General features: G+C 42.3%; 1 protein-coding gene across 4 annotated transcripts in view; it reads right to left on the bottom strand.

The window, feature by feature from the left end:
* Positions 1 to 753: 753 nt before the first annotated feature.
* CNR1 (cannabinoid receptor 1) overlaps positions 754 to 18,369 on the bottom strand; it is a 31,599-nt gene continuing 13,983 nt past the window's right edge. For all 4 annotated transcript variants that reach the window (XM_007670747.2, XM_029047022.1, XM_007670749.2 and 1 more), the window contains one exon: positions 754 to 6,109. In XM_007670747.2, coding sequence (XP_007668937.2) covers positions 4,625 to 6,046 — 1,422 coding nt within the window. In that variant the 5' untranslated portion in view covers positions 6,047 to 6,109 and the 3' untranslated portion in view covers positions 754 to 4,624. The remainder of the gene's footprint in view (positions 6,110 to 18,369) is intronic.

Here is an 18,369-nt window from a genome sequence, read left to right on the forward strand (position 1 = left end):
TTGTTTGCTGAATGTACTGACCTAATAATTTATAGATGGGGTGAAGCACAGCCTCAAACAATGCAAAATAGAAATGGAGCCTGAAACAGCTATTACAGATCAGCCTGGTGGGTAGTCAGTGGGAGAGCAGCCTCCAGTTGAACAAAGGCTCCCAGAGGATGAGGGCATTAAGTGGCAGGCTCGAACAGAGAGACAGGCTCCATTTGGGGAAATACGCTTGTGCGGCAAGAAACTCTTCGTGTGTGCCAAAAATGCTGAAAGTTACGGGCACACATCAGACTTTTGAGTCTCACACTTAACTATGTCTCCCCCATTTGAGTTTAAGTTCCTTGTGGGCAGGGAACATGGTGGAAAGAGCCTGGGCCTGGGAGTCAGAAGGACCTAGGTTCTAATCCCGGCTTTACCACTTGTTTACTGAGTGACCCTGGGCAAGTAGCCTGTTGAGGGGTAGGGATTGTCTCTATCTGTTGCTGAACTGTACATTCCAAGTGCTTAGTACAGTGCTCTGCACATAGTAAGTGCTCAATAAATACGATTGAATGAATTTAACTTTTCTGTTCCTCAGTTTCCTCAACTGTAAAATGGGGATTAAGACTGTGAGCCCCCAGTGGGAGATGGACTGAATCCAACCTGATTAGCTTGTATCTACCCCAGCACTTACTGTGGTGCCAGATTGATTGATAAACGAACACCATAAAAAACACAAAGGCTTCAGCAACAGGCTATGAACTGAGAGACTACCTCCCAGGAACACTCTGTGCCCTCCTTGGAAATGTAGGGTTTTATTAGATTACAGATGATTTTAAATTTCAGACCACAGAATGAAGAGTTTTCTCTCTGAATAAATAACAGTTTAATTACATTATAGAAATAAAATATAGTACGGTCGTAATACATTGTAAATATTACAGGAGTACTACTCTGCTCTAGGTAGTTGAATGATTGAAGCTACGTAAATGACAATTTTACCAGTACTTGTGTACAAAGTATTATACAGATTACTAACAGAAACATATTGCCGCGGTTGCAGGGATGTTATCAGCTCAACAAACATCTAACAGTACAATATTCTTCTAAGAGAAAGTAATAATGTTAGATTTACATACAATAAAGAGTTGTGTTCTCCACTTTGTACTTTTGGAAATAAAAGTTCAGATAATCTGGTCTCCTTACCATACTCCCTCCAAGGCCCAATACAAAGGAGTTTCTCTTTTAAGATGCTGCAGCAACTTAAACAAACGGTCCCATCTGGAAAACATTTCTCTTTAGCCACTATTTTTACTTCAGATGTGTTTTAAACTTATTTACATACATTCAAACCAATATTAGTTGATAAAATGTTTTGTCTGTCAATAGGCTTCGTCAACATTTCATCAGCAGAGGCCAGTGCGAGAAAACTCTTATAACCATTGCAGAGCATCTAGGAGATTTTTTTTTCTTTTAGTATTATACAAATATACAATTAGATTTTTAAGAATCTAATTTTGCACATGATGTAATTGATCTCTTGGACAAATACAAAACACTTGAAGTTGATGAGCACGCTGGTGCTATTGGTTTTGGGCTAAAGTCTCTCCTGGCTTTGGTTCCTACATCCTGCAGAGATGATCTAACTATGGGCAATCCACTGATTTCTGATGCCAGACCTACCCAACCCAAAGAGAGGGGTTGGCATTTACTCCATGAATTTCCACAGTGTAGACAGTAGTTCTGGATTATTTAGGTCAATCTCGCTCTTTCTCTCTCTCTCTCTCTCTCTCTTTCTATCCCACTAGACTTTCCCACCCATAGCTGATGTTTCCATCCATTCTATGGATAATTCAGGCAAAAAAAAAATTCCCGCCTAAACCATCTGGTGAATTGTGGCTATATAGAGCAAGCCTAATAGAGACTGTGCCTGGATCATCTCCCTGACAACACAAAGCCAGGTGGTTCTTCAGCCTTTTATGAAGGCATGGCCCTGGTGGCAAGCTTTAGAAAGACTAGATGTGGGTAGAGTGGACACTGGTGGCTCTCAAGAATACCAGACACCCCTTCCCCAATTATCCCTCGCCCCCTCTGTGTATTCAGGCGAGGGCAGATCAACTGAAAACCAGATTGTCCTGTGTAAAACCAGATGAATGGCCACCCTAAATGTGGGGTGCTGGGCTTTCACCAAAAAGAAGTCCTTTAAAATTTGAACTTTTGAAAGAAACTCATATTGAAGATCTGTTTAAACCCAGGGAATCTGGATAAAGGCTAGGATTGGTAAACGAATCCTAATTCTAAGAAGTATTTTTTTTTCACTGGGGAGAGTTTCAGTCACTAGTTAGTAAGCAGTATTAAAAAATGACAAATGATCTACAGAACTGGTCTTAAACTCATGTATGTAAATGGCAGTGATATTTCACAGGATGCAATTTCATATTATATCAATAAGCACCAAGTTTAGTGCTGACAGCCCCATTGTCCCTTGATTTATTACAAACAATTTAGATCTTGAATGCACAACGACAATCTATAAAATTTGCATTGCATTCACAAGAAGACAGTTTCAAAAATGGCTCTTATAAAGATTTTTGTTCACCCCAGAGTGTGATTTTTTTTCCCTACCACCCCCCCCACACCTCCAGACAAAATTTAACAACACACTGTCAGTTGTCCTGAGCAGACCAACGACCAGAAAGATTCAGGTCTAAAGGATGGGATTTCTAAAAATCTGGCTGATTTCTCAAGAAGTTTATCTGTCAATCATCACTTCTTCCAGAGGAAAATCAATCTTAATCCAGCCCCTTGAGCCCACATCTACAGAGCATAGTGGAGGTGGAAAATGGGTGGGGTTTCAGTAGTGTTCAAAGCAAAATTCAAATTATTCCAGTTTTAAGCACAGGCCATAGACCTCAGGCTCGGCATGACTTAACTCTTTAGAAGGCTTGAGATTTCCGTAGTGCCTTGGTGAACTGGCATCACACTGGCTACAGAAGCCATTTTTTTACTGTCTTTTCAATTTTTCATGATTATTCTGCAATTTTTACCTTTTTAAAATGAGATGTCAGCTCCCTAGATTTACCTCGTGTTGTTGGAGCTCTTTTAAAACATCAAAAACCAATTCTAGCCTTTACAAATTTTAAGACTGTAAGGATGTCCAATTGAATATTTTTCACCCATTGTTTCTTTCTAATCATTGTCTGCAATCAATACTAAAAGGGTATCGCTCTTGTTAGCCTTGAGTTCTTCTCAAGATGAACTAACAAGTGTTTTCTGAATATCTAAGTTGGTATTGTCATCATCAATAGGTTGGAAGAACTCAATTTTAGAAACTGAATTCATGTGCAAAGAGCGCGAGAAGTACAGTTTACACCTGGTCACAGTTTCCTACCGATGTAATATTACTCAGACCCACATTTATTTACAGAACATGTACACACACACACATACACACATACACACACATTTATATACACACTCACACACAGTACACTTTTCTAACCCAGACAATACTTTTCATTTATTTATTTATTTATTTTAAATGAAGACTCATTAGATCCCAGGTATAAAAGGATCTACTCGGACCCGGGATAAAAGAATGAAATACTCTTCAAGTATACACCAACTGCACAGTGATAAGATTATACATTGTGATTGACACATGCTGTCTTCAGAGGTCCAGTTTTAGCTAAAGACTTAAAAATTTCAGTTGCCACTCGATGAAGCAAATACTCATTTTCTCTTCCAGTCCCATTCATACTTTACCCGATAAATCAGTCATAGTCCAGAAGACAAGAAACATCCTTGTGAAAAATACAGTGCTAATTATTCTTACAACTCAACTGTGGGCTCTTTCATTTCCCACGGATGTTCTGAAGTTCCCTGTGGTTATTTTTGTGTTCTGCTAATATAGAAATTAAGATTCATGGGGATCTCAAATATCAAATGAATTTAGTAGTAGAAATCAATGAGGAGAGTAGAGTGTAAGGTTTCTAAAGTTAAATCATGGGTGTCTTCAGAGAAGTGTTTCCACTGGAATTTTTACACTGCCCGTTTTGCCCTGTTTCTCTAGAAGTCAACCTTTTCACTTTGCTTAATTAGACAAATATAAGTAACATGTAATAAACACGGGTACACGTCTCACGGGACACGACACATTTGCAAAAGATTTCTAACTCAGAACTATAGCACTGGAAAAGAAATGGAAACCTCTGTTACTTATAGACATTTAATACATTTCACATTATAACGAAAATTAGGCTTACAGGATTTTTACTTATTTTGATGGAGTTATAATAGAAGGATGCTTAAGTTTTGAATCTTGCTCCAAAGGTTTTTTTCTGTAATTTTTGAAGGAACATATATTTTTTGTGGGTGACATCAGGCGATGGATCATTCAATGATTTATTCTTGCTGAAGTCCGCGAACCAACTTTCCTCGTCGAGAACTTTCGGAAAAAGTACATGTCAGCATGCCTGACCATTGAAAATGCAGGAGAACTGATGGATGGAATGAGACCTGGGACCATCAGGGTGTAGCTGAGTATGGAAAAAACCTAACAATCTAACCAGTGAGAGGACAGACTCCTGTAAGTCTCGCTCTTTTTTTTGTTTGGAACTGATCTCTTTCCCCACAGCGCGGATGAGCGGTTTTAGACTCACAAAGCCTCGGCAGAAGTGTCCGTGGACACAGACATGGTCACTTTGGCAATCTTAACTGTGCTCTTGATGCAGCTCTCCGCGGCCCGGTGGACGTTGCCCGCGCTGTTTGCGTGTTTGTGCTGGCAATCGGACTCCATGCTGTTATCCAGCGGCTGGGCCGTCGTCCCCTCGCAGCTGGGGAACATGCTCCGGAAAGCATGCCGAAGGTCCTGGCTCCTCAGAGCGTAGATGATGGGGTTCACGGTGGAGTTCAGCAAGCACAGCATACTGCAGAAGGCAAAGACGGTCTTAATGAGCTTGTTCATTTTCCCAAAGACGTCGTAGACCATGATGGCGAGGAGCGGGCCCCAGCAGATGATCAGGACCACCAGGATGAGGACCAGGGTTTTGGCCAGCCTGATGTCCATGCGGGTTTGGTCGGGCCTGGTGACCTGCACTTTGCCGTCCTCCGAAGCGTGGACAATTATGCTCTTCTGTGTGCCCCTCTGGATCATCCTGACCGCATGACTGTGAGCCTTCCACAGGATATACATGTATGCGTACACGATGAACAGCAGGAGCACGCTGGTCACCCCGATCCAGAACATCAGGTAGGTCTCATCGATGAGAGGGAAAATGTCTGAGCAAACGGATTCGAGCTTCTTGCAGTTCCACCCCAGGAGCGGAAGGACCGCTATGACGATGGCGATGGTCCACATCACGCAAAAGGCCACCACTGCCTTGGGCCGGGTGACGATCCTCTTGTATGCCAGCGGCCTGTGGATGGAAATGTACCTGTCTATCGCCGTGAGGAAAAGGCTGCCCACCGAGGCGGTGAAGGAGGCCGTCACCCCACCCAGTTTGAAGAGGAAAACGTTGGGACTGTCTTTCCGGTGGAACACGTGGAAGTCGACAAAGCTGTAGACGAAAATGACGCTGCCCAGGAGGTCGGCCACGGCCAAGCTGCCGATGAAGTGGTAGGAGGGCCGGCAGCGGAGGCTACGGGAGTGCAGGATGACACACAACACCAGCAGGTTCTCCAGGACCGTGAACGTGCCCAGGGTGAGGGAGAGCACAGCGATGGCCAGCTGCTGGCTGGGGTTGAGAATCATAAAGCACTCCATGTCCATAAAGTTTTCCCCACACTGTATGTTCTCCTCATTGCCTTTGTAGGAGGACAGTGACTTGTTATTATAGAACTCTGTGATGTTGATCGGGTCCAACGGGGCTACCAGGAGGTCGTTGCCCGCCGTCATCTTTTCCTGGAAGGGATTCCCTCTGGAGGAGGTCAGAGGGAATTTCTGGGGGAAGTAACCTAGCTTGGACGCCATGTCACCTTTGAGGTCTTCGTACTGAATATCATTGGTGCCCACGTAGAGCAGATCCGTGGTGATGGTTCGGAAGGTCGTATCGGCGAGGCCATCTAGGATCGACTTCATAACCCCTGCCTTCGGTTGTGTGGACTTCAGAGGGACCCAGGGAGAAATACGTGGGAGGAAGTCCTAGTGGAAGGGAAACAAACGAGTTTCATGAACAAACGACCCCTCAGCTGTTTAGAACATGGCTATCTGAACACTCAGTGAGCTCGGAAAATGCCCCAGAATGCTCTTTTCGATGTCCAGTAAGGCCTGGTCCCGCCCAATCCATAGTATGAGGTCAGCTCTCTCTGGGGAGAAAGTAAGCAGAGGTTAAAGAGATTAGTTATTCCAAAGAAACGTGGGTTGATTTGCAAGGATTAAGTGGCACTACGACAACTGGGTCCAGTTGAAATTGCATTGATGCCCAGCCCACAGTGTTTTGGAGTGTTTGGTTCCCATGGCTGCTGCCTGACCAGCAGCCTGGGATCAGGTGATTTGGTTGGTGTCCAGCACAGATACTTTGTGAGTGGACAAGTGAGGGGTTTGTGTATCCCCGCTCCATCCCTGTAGAGCCTCTCTCTCACATCAGCTTCCCCACTTGCCCCCACTCTCCTTCCTCCCCAAATTTGGCTCATCCCTCCTTTTAACAGAACTGAATATGCAATGAAATAGATGATCAAGGGTCAAACTGAATGGCTAATAGTTTATTTAATTATTTCCTTTGATCTGGTGTCTGGTGGCTGGGAAAAGAAGCTGAAAAGGGAGTCAGACCACAGAATGGAAGCAGTTTGGCCAAGTGGAAAGGGTATGGGCTTGGGAGTCAGGAGATGCTCCAACACTTGCCTGGTGTGTGACCTTGGGCCGGTCATTTAACTTCTCTGTGCCTTAGTTTCCTCATCTGGAAAATAGGGATTCAATATCTGTTTTTCCATCTCCTTAGACTGTGAGCCCCAGGGGACTGGGACTTTGTTTTGATTATCTTCTATTTACCTCACTGCTTAGTAGAATACAAATTATTCATGTACTTCAACATTTTATCCTAATTGTATCCAGCTAAAGCCACCCCACCAAAGCCACACTTGGTATTTTAGATGGCAGCAGAGAGATCAGTAATCAGAACCGAATTATAGTTTCTAAATATGCTCGGAGATTCCTGCTGTATACATGTATACATATATTTATTAAGTGCTTACTATGTACCAGACACTATACTAAGTGCAGAGGAAGATTCTAGTTAATCAGGTTGGACTCAATCCATGTTCCACATGGGGCTCACAGTTACAGATGCGGTAACTGAGGCATAGACAAATTAAGTGACTTGTTCAAGATCACACAGCAGATAAGTGGCAGAGCCAGAATTAAAACCCAGATCCTACTGACTTCCAAGTCCTTGCTCTATCCATTAGACCATGCTGCCCTTCCAACACTGGCTCATCTCTACCAACCCACTGGTTGGTATCCTGTTTCCTCCCCAAATTCCCTGCTGCTATTTGTCTTTATTTTTTTTGTAAAATTTCCAGAACTTTGTAGGGGAGAGTAGTGATAGGAGCCAATATCTTCTGTTTCCTTTGTCTCAAGTATAAAAGCATTATTTCATGCTTAGACTGTGAGTCCTATGTAGGACAGGGAATATGTCTAAACTGAGGACTTGTATCTACCCCAGGGCTTAGATCAGTGCTTGACACATAATAAGTACTTATTAATATTAAAACAGAGAGAGAGTGAGAGGCAGAGAGAGAGAGAGAGAAGAGAATCAAATGCTGTAAGTTTTGTATTCCAGAAAGATACCTTCTTTTTGCCATTGTAAATGTGATTTTAATCAAATAAATTTGTGTTGGATTTATCTTGGGGTGGGGAGTGGCTTTGCCCTCAGAGACTGAAGGAATGAGTGAGTGAAGCAAGCTGCCCATCCATTTTACCCTGTTCTTATAGCCCTCTCGTGCAAACCAGAAAGGTCAGGGGATAAAGGGAAGAGGATTTTGAGCCCAAGACATAACAGGATTGAGCACTAACCTTGCTCTGGACAAGCAGTAGAGTTTACCAGTACTGCCCATCAACATCCGTTACACGTAAGGATCCTTTGCTGAAGGAGGTGAAGACTCATTTGTCAGAGGAAAACAGAGCCCAAGGGATGGATCTAATTGACTTTGAATAAGGGTATGGGTGGCTCTCTTATACATCATCTCTCTGGGCCGAAGGATTTGAAGATTCCTCTTCCTCTTCTGTCAGGCCATGGGAAAGGAGAACCATGCTGGTAGTAGTAGTAGAAATAGTATTTAAAGAGCCCACACGGGGTGAAATACACTCTGCTATGTACTTGGGAAATTTTAACAAGCGTGAGGCATGATCTCTGCCCTCAGTGAGTTTACATTCTAATGGCGGGAACAGACGTACAAATATTTGCAAAAGGGTGAGGTTCTCCATGTCAAAGAGATCTGGGAGGGGACATTGTGGAGTGGAAGGGTGTGAAGGCAGGGGAGAGAGTCCAACATCAATAGCTGCTTCATGGAGGCATGCTTTGAAGTGGGAAGGGTCTCTAATTGCTGTTTAGCAGCTCTTCACAAACTCTAGCAGTCCCTTCCAGGAATATTTTTCTCCAGAGGGCTGAATCTCCCCAAAACTCACAAGTCAGTGATGATTTCACTGGGCTTGCCAGCCCTGCACTAGAAGGGGGGCACAGAAGCCAGGGGAGCCTTTATTCACTTGTGCTGGGTGAGGCCTGTGGCTAAAGAGAGGGAGGATCATGGCAACAGGGCTTGAAGCTGGCAATAGGTGGGGAATCTTAAGAGTGGAACTACCAAGTGGCGCTTTGCACATCCCTCCTACTGCTCCTCGCCAAGGGGAAGTGAATTTACTTAATCCCCCGTCCCCTCAGGGCCTTGTCTTTCTCACCTCCCACCCCCGACACATAGCACCAAGCCTCCGTTGAGCAAATCCAATTTTCCCCAAAGAACTGATGTGAACGAAGAAGGTTAGTTTCAAGGAACTTTTTTTCACCAGATAAAAGACATTCCATACCCATGCACAATGAGTTTGAACAATTTAACACACCATTGATGTCGGTAAAAGCTTGGCTGAGGCGATGGATTCTGAGGGTGGAAAACCCCTAATTTAGAACTCAAATGAATGGTTTTCCTGGTTTCCTTATTGCTCCTGCTCAGCGTGTGGCTGTCAGGGACAGGGTGGCTTTGAATCATGATTCTGTGTGTGTGGTTCAATAGCACAGAGTTAGAAACATTCAGGGAATTCACTCTACTGACACAGCATAAACCACTGACAGACACATTGAAGTGGGCGGGGGTGGCAAAATCACTTCATAAAAGAACATTGCATAACTGAGTATGTTCTCTAGTAGATTAGTGACTTAAAATGAAAATGATACAAACTAGGGTGGCCCTAAGAGTTTCTTTTTTTTTTAAATCTTGGATTACCCAGAGCCCAAAAGGATGAGCTCTCCATCAACTCAGCCTGTCACACCCCCTTGGTGTTTACAAACTTCAAATATTGTTTGAATTTCCAACTCCCTGACTGTTGAATTTAAAGGCACTTCAAGAGGGAGGAAGCTGCTCATGTTTCTCAGAACAAAGCGAACATCATAAAAGCAGTACCATAAAAGTAGCTATGCCGGACTGAAAGAGTAGTCCCCAGAAGAGCTGTCCAAAGTACTTTTATTATAAACTCTCCTTAACTGGATGAAGTTAGGGAAATCCTCACCGAAATCCATTCAATTAAAGATTTAGGGGGCATGAAAACTGGAGTGAGCTGCAGGATGAAGGGGAGGTCAAAATCAACTGCTGTAGAATTCAGGACCTGAGATGTCAGTGAGTAAGTAGAGTTGGGAATGTCATTGGCCCAGGACTTCAGGGGTAGAGCGGAAGTCGAGGGGAAAATCAATCAGTGATTTTTATTGAGTCACTACTGAGGGCAGAATGCTGCTCTCAGAGCTTGGAAAAATACACCAGAAGCAAGTCACAACATTCCTTCCCCATAAGGAGCCTGTAATCAAGGAAAGCTGAGGTCGGGTGGTGCTGGAACTATGCATCTTATTGGGGCCACAGTCTGGAGAAGGGAGGAATGAAGTTAGAAAGTCAGAAAATCAGAAGAGTGCCTCGAGCACATGAAGCACTCAAGGAATACTATAGATGATTAAAATTATATTGATGATAATATGAATACTGTCGGTGATGATGTTGATGATAGTTATGTCCCCCACACACTGTTCTACTCCCCTTCCCTCCTCTGTAGCTCAGGAACCCATGAGTCTTTTCTGAGAGTGGGCTGGCTGTGTCCATCATTTACATAGTACTTCACCAAGCATCTTTCAAGGAGTAGGGTTCCAAAGGCACTTTTCCAACTGCTGAGGTGGGATCATTGCTCAGAGAATGAGCTTGGTCATCCTTAAAGGAAGTAGTGCTAGAGAAGACATTCTAAAGCAGCTGGACAAATCCGGACAAATCCATGGCTGGATATTTGAACTTGGGCTCAAACAGGAACAAAAAAAACATTTCATGTGGACAGTGAAGGAAAACATTACATCCAGTTAGAATGGGAGGCCAAGACTGTGACCCAGCACACTGGAAGTTAGCCAGCTCCCCTTGCTTAGGAAAAGCTTCCTGAGTTCATTTCATGACCTACAGCAGCCAGGCCTAAGCAATTTGGAGTCTAAAAATAATAATAATAATAATGATATAATATAATAATAATTATGATACTTGTTAAGCACTTACCATGCGCCAAGCACATAAAGGGATAGATACAAGTTAATCAGGTTAGACACAGTCTCTTTCCCACATAGGTCTCACACTCTTAATCCCCATTTTACAGAGGAGGCAACTGAGGCCCAGAGAAGTTAAATGACTTGCCCAAGGTCACACAGTAGATGTGAGGCAGGATTAGAACACAGGTCCTTCTGCCCCCCAGTACCTGGTCTATCCACTAACCCATGCTGCTTCTCTATTCGGAGGCCTCATTTGCTGGAAAAGCCACAAAATTCAGGGACATCCAGCACAGGTAAGCCTAATGAGACTGGACAATGGGAACTAGTTTTAGGGTTGGGGGGAAGTGGGTAATGGTCCAGGTGATGCATTTCCAGGTTTGCCCCCATCCTGGTGAGTGGCACAGCCCTTGCCTCACTCCTAGGCTGCTTAGTATTTGCTGCAGTTGGAGGGTAGAGGGAGTCTGACTGGCTAAACCACATTGCTGAAGGTCTGTGCTATAGATTTTGTGTTTGAAGGGAAAGGAACCAGCAAGGGGGAAGATGGAGAAAAAGAGAGGGAGAGGGAGAGAGAAAGGAAAAGAGATGGAAGCAAGGGGAGAGATAGGTGTTGGACAGCAGTCAGGAAACAAGGATGGCAAGAGTAGAGGAAAGACAACCCCAAGTGGGACATGAACTAAATCCAACCTAATTATCGTGTATCTACCTCAGCACTTAGTTCAGATCCTGGAACATAGTAAGCACTTAACAAATACCATAAAAAAAGAAAAAAAGGAAGATTGGTAATCAGGGAGTCAGATGGACGAAGGAGTTTGGAATAGTGAGGTGAGGGGCAATCAACTGATGATGTTTACCAGTGTTTACTGATGCAGAGCACTTGGGTAAGTACAGTACAATGGAGCTGGTAGATGTGATTCCTGTCCACAGTCTAGAGGGAAAAAGGTATAAGAAGAGAGAAAACAGTGGCAGAGAGCAGAGAGGTGGTTGAGTGTGGGGGAGGGACACACTCCCATAAGGGGCGGGTTGAAAAGTGAGTTATGGGAGAATGGGTAGAAAAAATGACCTTTCCCAGTCTTGATTAGGGGAATGGGAGGAAGGTTAGAGATTCAGAGGAAAATTGCTGCTGATCCAGTAGTGCCATCTCTTAAACTATCTTGTTAGGGGTAGTATGGGAACCCATAATCAACTCCTCCCGGACTCCATCAAAGAAGGGGGAGATTTAAAGGGAGGTTCTCCTGGATTGGCAAGTACTTCCACTTTCTAAAGCCTCCCTTTACCCCCCAAAACCCTCTTTAGCCCCTGGCCCCCTACCCTCCTACCAGGTCCACCGCTGGGCCATCAAATTGCTACCTCTAGCCCCTTCAACTCCCCCATCAAAATGTCAAATCAAGTAAGCACAGTTTGGGGATAATGGTTTAAACAGTTCCACAAAGAACCAGGCATTTAAAGATAAATCCTTCTATCAAAAAAGGCTTGTTTTTTATTTTTTTATTAAATCTGTGTTCAGTAAGATTTCCAATTTTAAAGCAACCAAACATTTCTTCTAAACAAATGTGTGACTTTATTGGAGATATGGCTGGGGAAAATTCTAGTCAATTCATGTATGCAGATAAAAATTCTTATCATGAAGTAAATCCAAACTATTGAAGATTACAATAGAAAAATAGGAATTTCTGCGTGCTATTCAAGAGCCGTACCGGTATGAAAGTGCCAGTCTGAATTTGCTGTGGTAACAACAAGGTTAATGGGATCACGACAACCAAATACCTTTCTGCATTTCAATAATTCTTTTCTCCCTTTCAACATTTAGATTATTACAGTAATTCCCACCTTATTGTTTTGCATCGAGAGTTTTCTTTGAGAGTACTTGGGAGTTCATTAGCAATATAGTTTAGGCTGGGGGGGCTGCAGTTGATGTTAATTTTGTTTTTGTTTGCTGCTGGGAAAATCATAATTGGAAATCTCAAGCAGAATGTGTAGATGCAGCTATTAAAGTGGCCGTTGATTTTTATTAAAGTTGCAATAAAACAGCCATTCAGTGGTGTTCGAGTATTTTACTAGAATTCATCTGGTTTTTCCAAAGCAGCATGTTGTGTCCATTTAAACTATATGCTGTACCCATATAATGTGATCTCTATACTTTTTATACTTTTTAATCTATTTACAAAATCTGCAATTACCAGATAGTGAAAAAAGCTATCAAGTAGAGAGTACTGTCAATAGGGTTTATTTCATCCAACATGCATCATAGTTTTAAATGGCTTTTCCCTCTCCCCTCTCCTTCTATCTATTAATTCCCATGGTCTCTTTGATAGGCAACAGCCATAGCGTTTATTAGCTCTAAGAGAAATAAGGCAAAGTCCAGTCTAAACTTGCAAAATGAGTCGATAGGCTCATGTCTTCATTAGTAACTTATTTGGTTTAGTTGTTCAGTACATTTTATGCCATAAGAACTGTATGTAACACCGGTATAGATACAGGACAATCAGTTTGGAGAGAATACCTGTCCCACCCAGGGCTCACAGTCTAAGTGGGAAGGAAAGCAGGTACTTAATCCCCATTTTAAAGAGGAGGAAACTGAGGCTTAGAGAAGTTGTCTTGCCCAAGATCACACAGAAGGAAAGTGGGAAGCAGCGAGGCTTAGGGGCTTGGGAGTCAAAGGTAGTGGGTTCTAATCCCAACTCTGCCACTTGTCTGCTATTTGACTTTGGACAAGTCGCTTCACTTCTCTTTGCCTCAGTTTCCTCATTTGTAAAATGGGGATGAAAACTGTGACCTCCACGTGGGACAACCTGATGACCTTGTATCTACCCCGGTGCTTAGAATAGTGCTTGGCACATAGTAAATGCCTCACAAATGCCATCATTACTATTAAAAGCAGCGTGGCTTAATGGAAAGAGCCTGGGCTTGGTAGTCAGAGGTCATGGGTTCTAATCCTGGCTCCACCACTTGTCTGCTGTGTGACCTTGGGCAAGTTCCTTAACTTCTCTGTGCCTCAGTTACCTCATTTCTAAAATGGGGATTAAGACTGTGAGCCCCATATGGGACAACCTGATTACCCTGTAAATCTACCCCAGTGCTTAGAACAGTGCTTGGCACATAGTAAGTGCTTAACAAATACCACCATTATTAATATTATTATTAAGTGAAAAAACTGGGAATAAATCACTAGTCTCCTGACTCTCGGCCCTGTGCTTTTTCCACTAGGTCACACTGCATGAGCTTTGGACCCCCATTCACTCCAGAGAGAATCCATTTCCCCAAAACTTCTCTGAGGCTTTGAGTATTTGTGACTACTTTGAGATTACTTGAGACATAAAATTCTTGATTTTTGTAGATGTCACCCCCGAATAGAACAGCTCAGATGTTCTATATGAGTTCATGAGAAATTTCATTCATTCATTCAGTTGTATTAATTGAGTGTTTACTGTGTGCAGAGCACTGTACTAAGAGTTTAGGGGAGTACAATATAACGTTAAGCAGACACATTCCCTGCCCACAGTGAGCTTACAGTCTAGAGGATGAAGTTATTTCCAACTCTATTCCCGGTTGGACAATTCTGGCCTTTTGGGGACAGGATCTTGTGGGCTTGATTAAGGCATAAAGTCCAATTTTCCACAGCCTCTATGTCTTGACCCCCAACTTGCAAAGGAGCTGAATGTTTTAGGAATAGAAAATCCCCTCCTTCTTTGTCAGTTGCATCCAAAAGGATTTCCAGATTAGAAAACGTTATTCCCTCTTTGCCTCATTCTGCTTCTCCACCCACTTGGAGTTCTCTATTTTTTTTTAAATATATGATAATTGTTAAGCACTTACTATGGGCTAGATTTATGCTCATCAGGTTGGACACAGTCCCTGTCCTACATGGGGTTCACAGTCTTAACCCCCATTTTACAGATGAGGGAACTGAGGCATAGAGCACAAAGAAGACAGAGCACAGAGAAATTGACTGACTTGCCCATGGTCACGCAGCAGACAAGTGGCAGAGCTGGGATTAGAACCCAGGTCCTTCTGACTCCCAGGCCTGTCCTCAACCCACTAGGCCAGGATGCTTCTCATGTGCTATCAGCTCTCTGAGTACTGAGATGTTTTGGAGAGGCTCGTGGAGTCAGAAGTCCTCCAGATACACTGGTTTAGTTAATTATTTTCTCTTTTAATTTCAGAGAACCAATCTGGTTTCTACTAATTTAATTCAGGAAGATCTCTTGCCAATACATATCCTGAGAGTTAATAGGGAAAAATTTGGTAAGCGATTAGAAATGAATTTATGTGTATAATTCCCAGTGCAGGATACATAAATCATATATTAAATAGGCATAATAGACATCATTTTACTGTCAAATCTCAGTAATAGCATATTGATGATATTCACGGTGATCCTGGTATGGTTCCGATGGCTAATTAGAATCTGCTTTATAGCATCCAGCCCAGTGTATTTTATGTTAATTAATTATTATCAATAAAAAACTTTTTAAAACAACTTAGTCACTTCATTTCAATTTCTACATCTAAGGTGTAGACAAGAAAAAAAAGGAGAATTGAGGCATATTATGCACATAATTCCAGTAAAATTTCATTGCTTGCTTTTTCTGCAGCAGACATAGCTATTCTGTTGGGGATTTTCTGTTGGCTTAGCTTTTAACATGTTTTGAAATTGTGGAACAGAAGTTCCAAATTTTACTGTAAGCTTCACTGTATTATCTGAGCGGTCCCTTGGAGAAAGTTCCACTAATTGTTTATTTGAAAGCAAAGTTGTTAAAGTTCATCACAGAAATATGGGAACAGCTAAAATATTTCTGCAAGCTTCAGAGACTTTCCATTACAAGTGTAAAATGCACATTTCCAGTGTGCTTAATGTAAAACAAGCAAAAGATATATTAAGGCACATAGAAAGCTATATTTCAGTTTAAACTTATATTGCATAGTGGGGTTTTCAACTATTAGCATTTAACAGTGAGGAACAATAGCTAGACCATAAACTCCTAGTGCATGGTGCATGTCCAAATGTTTAGTACATTGCTCTGTATGCAGTAAATACTTGAGAAAATATTATAATTGATTAATTGAAGTTCCTCAATCAACAGTGATCTTGAATAAAGAAGAAGACATGTTTAATCATATGGGCTTGGCCACAGATTCAATAACAAAAAACTATATGAAATTATAAAAATTTATGCAAATAACACTATATCATGATAAAAATTGTGAAATAATATAATAAATGTGCAGACTAATGCCCAATAACTATATGTTATTTAATTATGATTCTGTTGTTTTCTCTTTGAACTGATTGCACTTTATACCTCACCATCACCTTGTGAGCTATATTACAAATTGATTGAAAATAAAATGAATAAAGATCGTTTCCTGATAAATTGTCTGTTTGAGCACTAACCCTATTTCCAGTCTCAACCTAGCATGCAAATCGATACATTTATAAATATAACTATAGTTTGGGTTTGGCAATGACGGAACAGATAGTAAGGTTTTATCGGTATGTAATAATTATGGTATTTGTTTAGCGCTTACTATGTGCCAAGCACTGTTCTAAGCACTGAAGTAGATACAAGGTAATCAGGTTGTCCCACGCAGGGCTCACAGTCTTAATCCCCATTTTTCAGATGAGGTAACTGAGGCACAGAGAAGTTAAGTGGCTTGCCCATGATCTCAGAGCAGACAAGTGGTGGAACAGGGATTAGAACCCACATCCTCTGACTCCCAAGCCCACGCTCTTTCCACTAAGCCATGCTATATACAAGTATGGCTGATAGAAGCATGATTTGCCATGCATTCCACATCTTCAGCACATAAAGATTGTCCTTTGCTGCTTTTATGCATCTGGTACCCACTCTATTTGTTGTGATTTGTTTTTTCCCTCTTTGGGTCATGATCTTTACAAAGCCTTTGGTCTAAGAGTTACCCAAGGTGAGATAAGATAAGGGCTTGGATCAGCATAGTAATAATTGAGATGGAGAGGAAACGGCAGATTTTAGTGATGTTGTGAAGGTAGAACTGACCGGATTTGGTGACAGATGAAATATATGCATTCAATGGGAGTGACGAGTAAAGAAAATGCTAAGATGAAGGGCTAATGAGACAGAGAGGATTGTGTGCTGCCTACAGTGCTGGAAAAGTCAGGGAGAGGACAGAGTTTGGGTGGGAAGATGGGGAGTTCTGTTTCACATAAGAGCTCAAATTTCTTGATAGTTTACCCATTTCATTTTACTCTGGAACAACTGTTGGGTGTTCATTCTCCACACATGTGCCACCCAGTGAAATAGCGGTACAATGAACATTACTTCAATTTTGCATCCTGAGTTCTGAAATTTTATACTTTGTGATTCTTTCTTGCCATTTCATGTTAAGCACGGCATTAAGGTGACATTGGAAAAGTTCAAGATAAGCAGACCATAGAATTACTCTACATGTCTCTAGATTGGTTAGAATCTCGATGCCATGCAGGCATCATATTAATATGCACTAGACTTCTTGATTTGGTTTACTGCTTCTTTGTCTGTTCTTGCATCACTGGACAATAATGCCTGGAACTCTTGGAACCCCTCTCTCCTCAAATCAGACAATTACTCTCCCCCCTTTTTAAAGCCTTATTGAAGGCACATCTCCTCCAAGAGGCTTCTCCAGACTAAGCTCCCCCTTTCCTCTTCTCCCACTCCCTTCTGCATCTCCCTGACTTGCTCCCTTTGTTCTTCCCCCTCTCAGCCCCACAGCATTTATCTACATATCTGTCATTTTATCTATTTGTACTGATCTCTGTCTCCTCCCCTCTAGACTGTAAGATCGTTGTGGGCAAGGAATATGTCTGTTAACTGTTGCACTGTACTCTTCCAAGTGCTTAATACAGTGCTCTGCACACAGTAAGCACTCAATAAATACAATTTAATGAGTGAATGCACTGCCTAAGTAGCAGAATTCAAAGCTAGCGTTCATCACTGTGCTGCTGTTGGAGATCCTTGGCTCTATAGAGCTCGGAAGATGAAGTGCATAATATTGGTCCTTTTCAGGTTAACTATCTATTCATAAGAGTTTTTTGATTCTGAAATGTGGTTTAAAATCATTACACATCTTCTTATGGATGCACACTTCAGGAGCAACATCAGTTTAACAATCAATCGATCAGTGGTATTTGAGTGCTTACTGTGTGCAGAACACTGTGGCTCAGTGGAAAGAGCACGGGCTTGGGAGCCACAGATTATGGGTTCGAATCCCTGCTCTGCCAACTGTCAGCTGTGTGACTGTGGGCAAGTCACTTTACTTCTCTGTACCTCAGTTCCCTCATCTGTAAAATGGGGATTAACTGTGAGCCTCACGTGGAACAACCTGATTACCCTGTACCTACCCCAGCGCCTAGAACAGTGCTCTGCACATAGTAAGCACTTAACAAATACCAACATCATTATTATTATTATTACATGCTTGGGAGAGTACAATATAACAGAGTTGGTAGACCCATTCCCTGACCACAGTGAGGTTACAGCTTAGAAGGGGAGACAGGTAATGAATATAAATAAATAATTTATGGGCATGAACATAAGTACTGTGGGCTGAGGGTGAGGTGCATAGGGGCTCCTTTAGGAGAAAGAACCAAGGACATTGAATGATACACTCTATCTTTTGGAGTCAAATTTCCCAAAGGTTCAGAGTAGTATTCTGACACCAGCTTCCAAATTCT

Source organism: Ornithorhynchus anatinus, chromosome 19, assembly GCF_004115215.2.
Source record: "Ornithorhynchus anatinus isolate Pmale09 chromosome 19, mOrnAna1.pri.v4, whole genome shotgun sequence".
Taxonomy (NCBI): Eukaryota; Metazoa; Chordata; class Mammalia; order Monotremata; family Ornithorhynchidae; genus Ornithorhynchus; species Ornithorhynchus anatinus.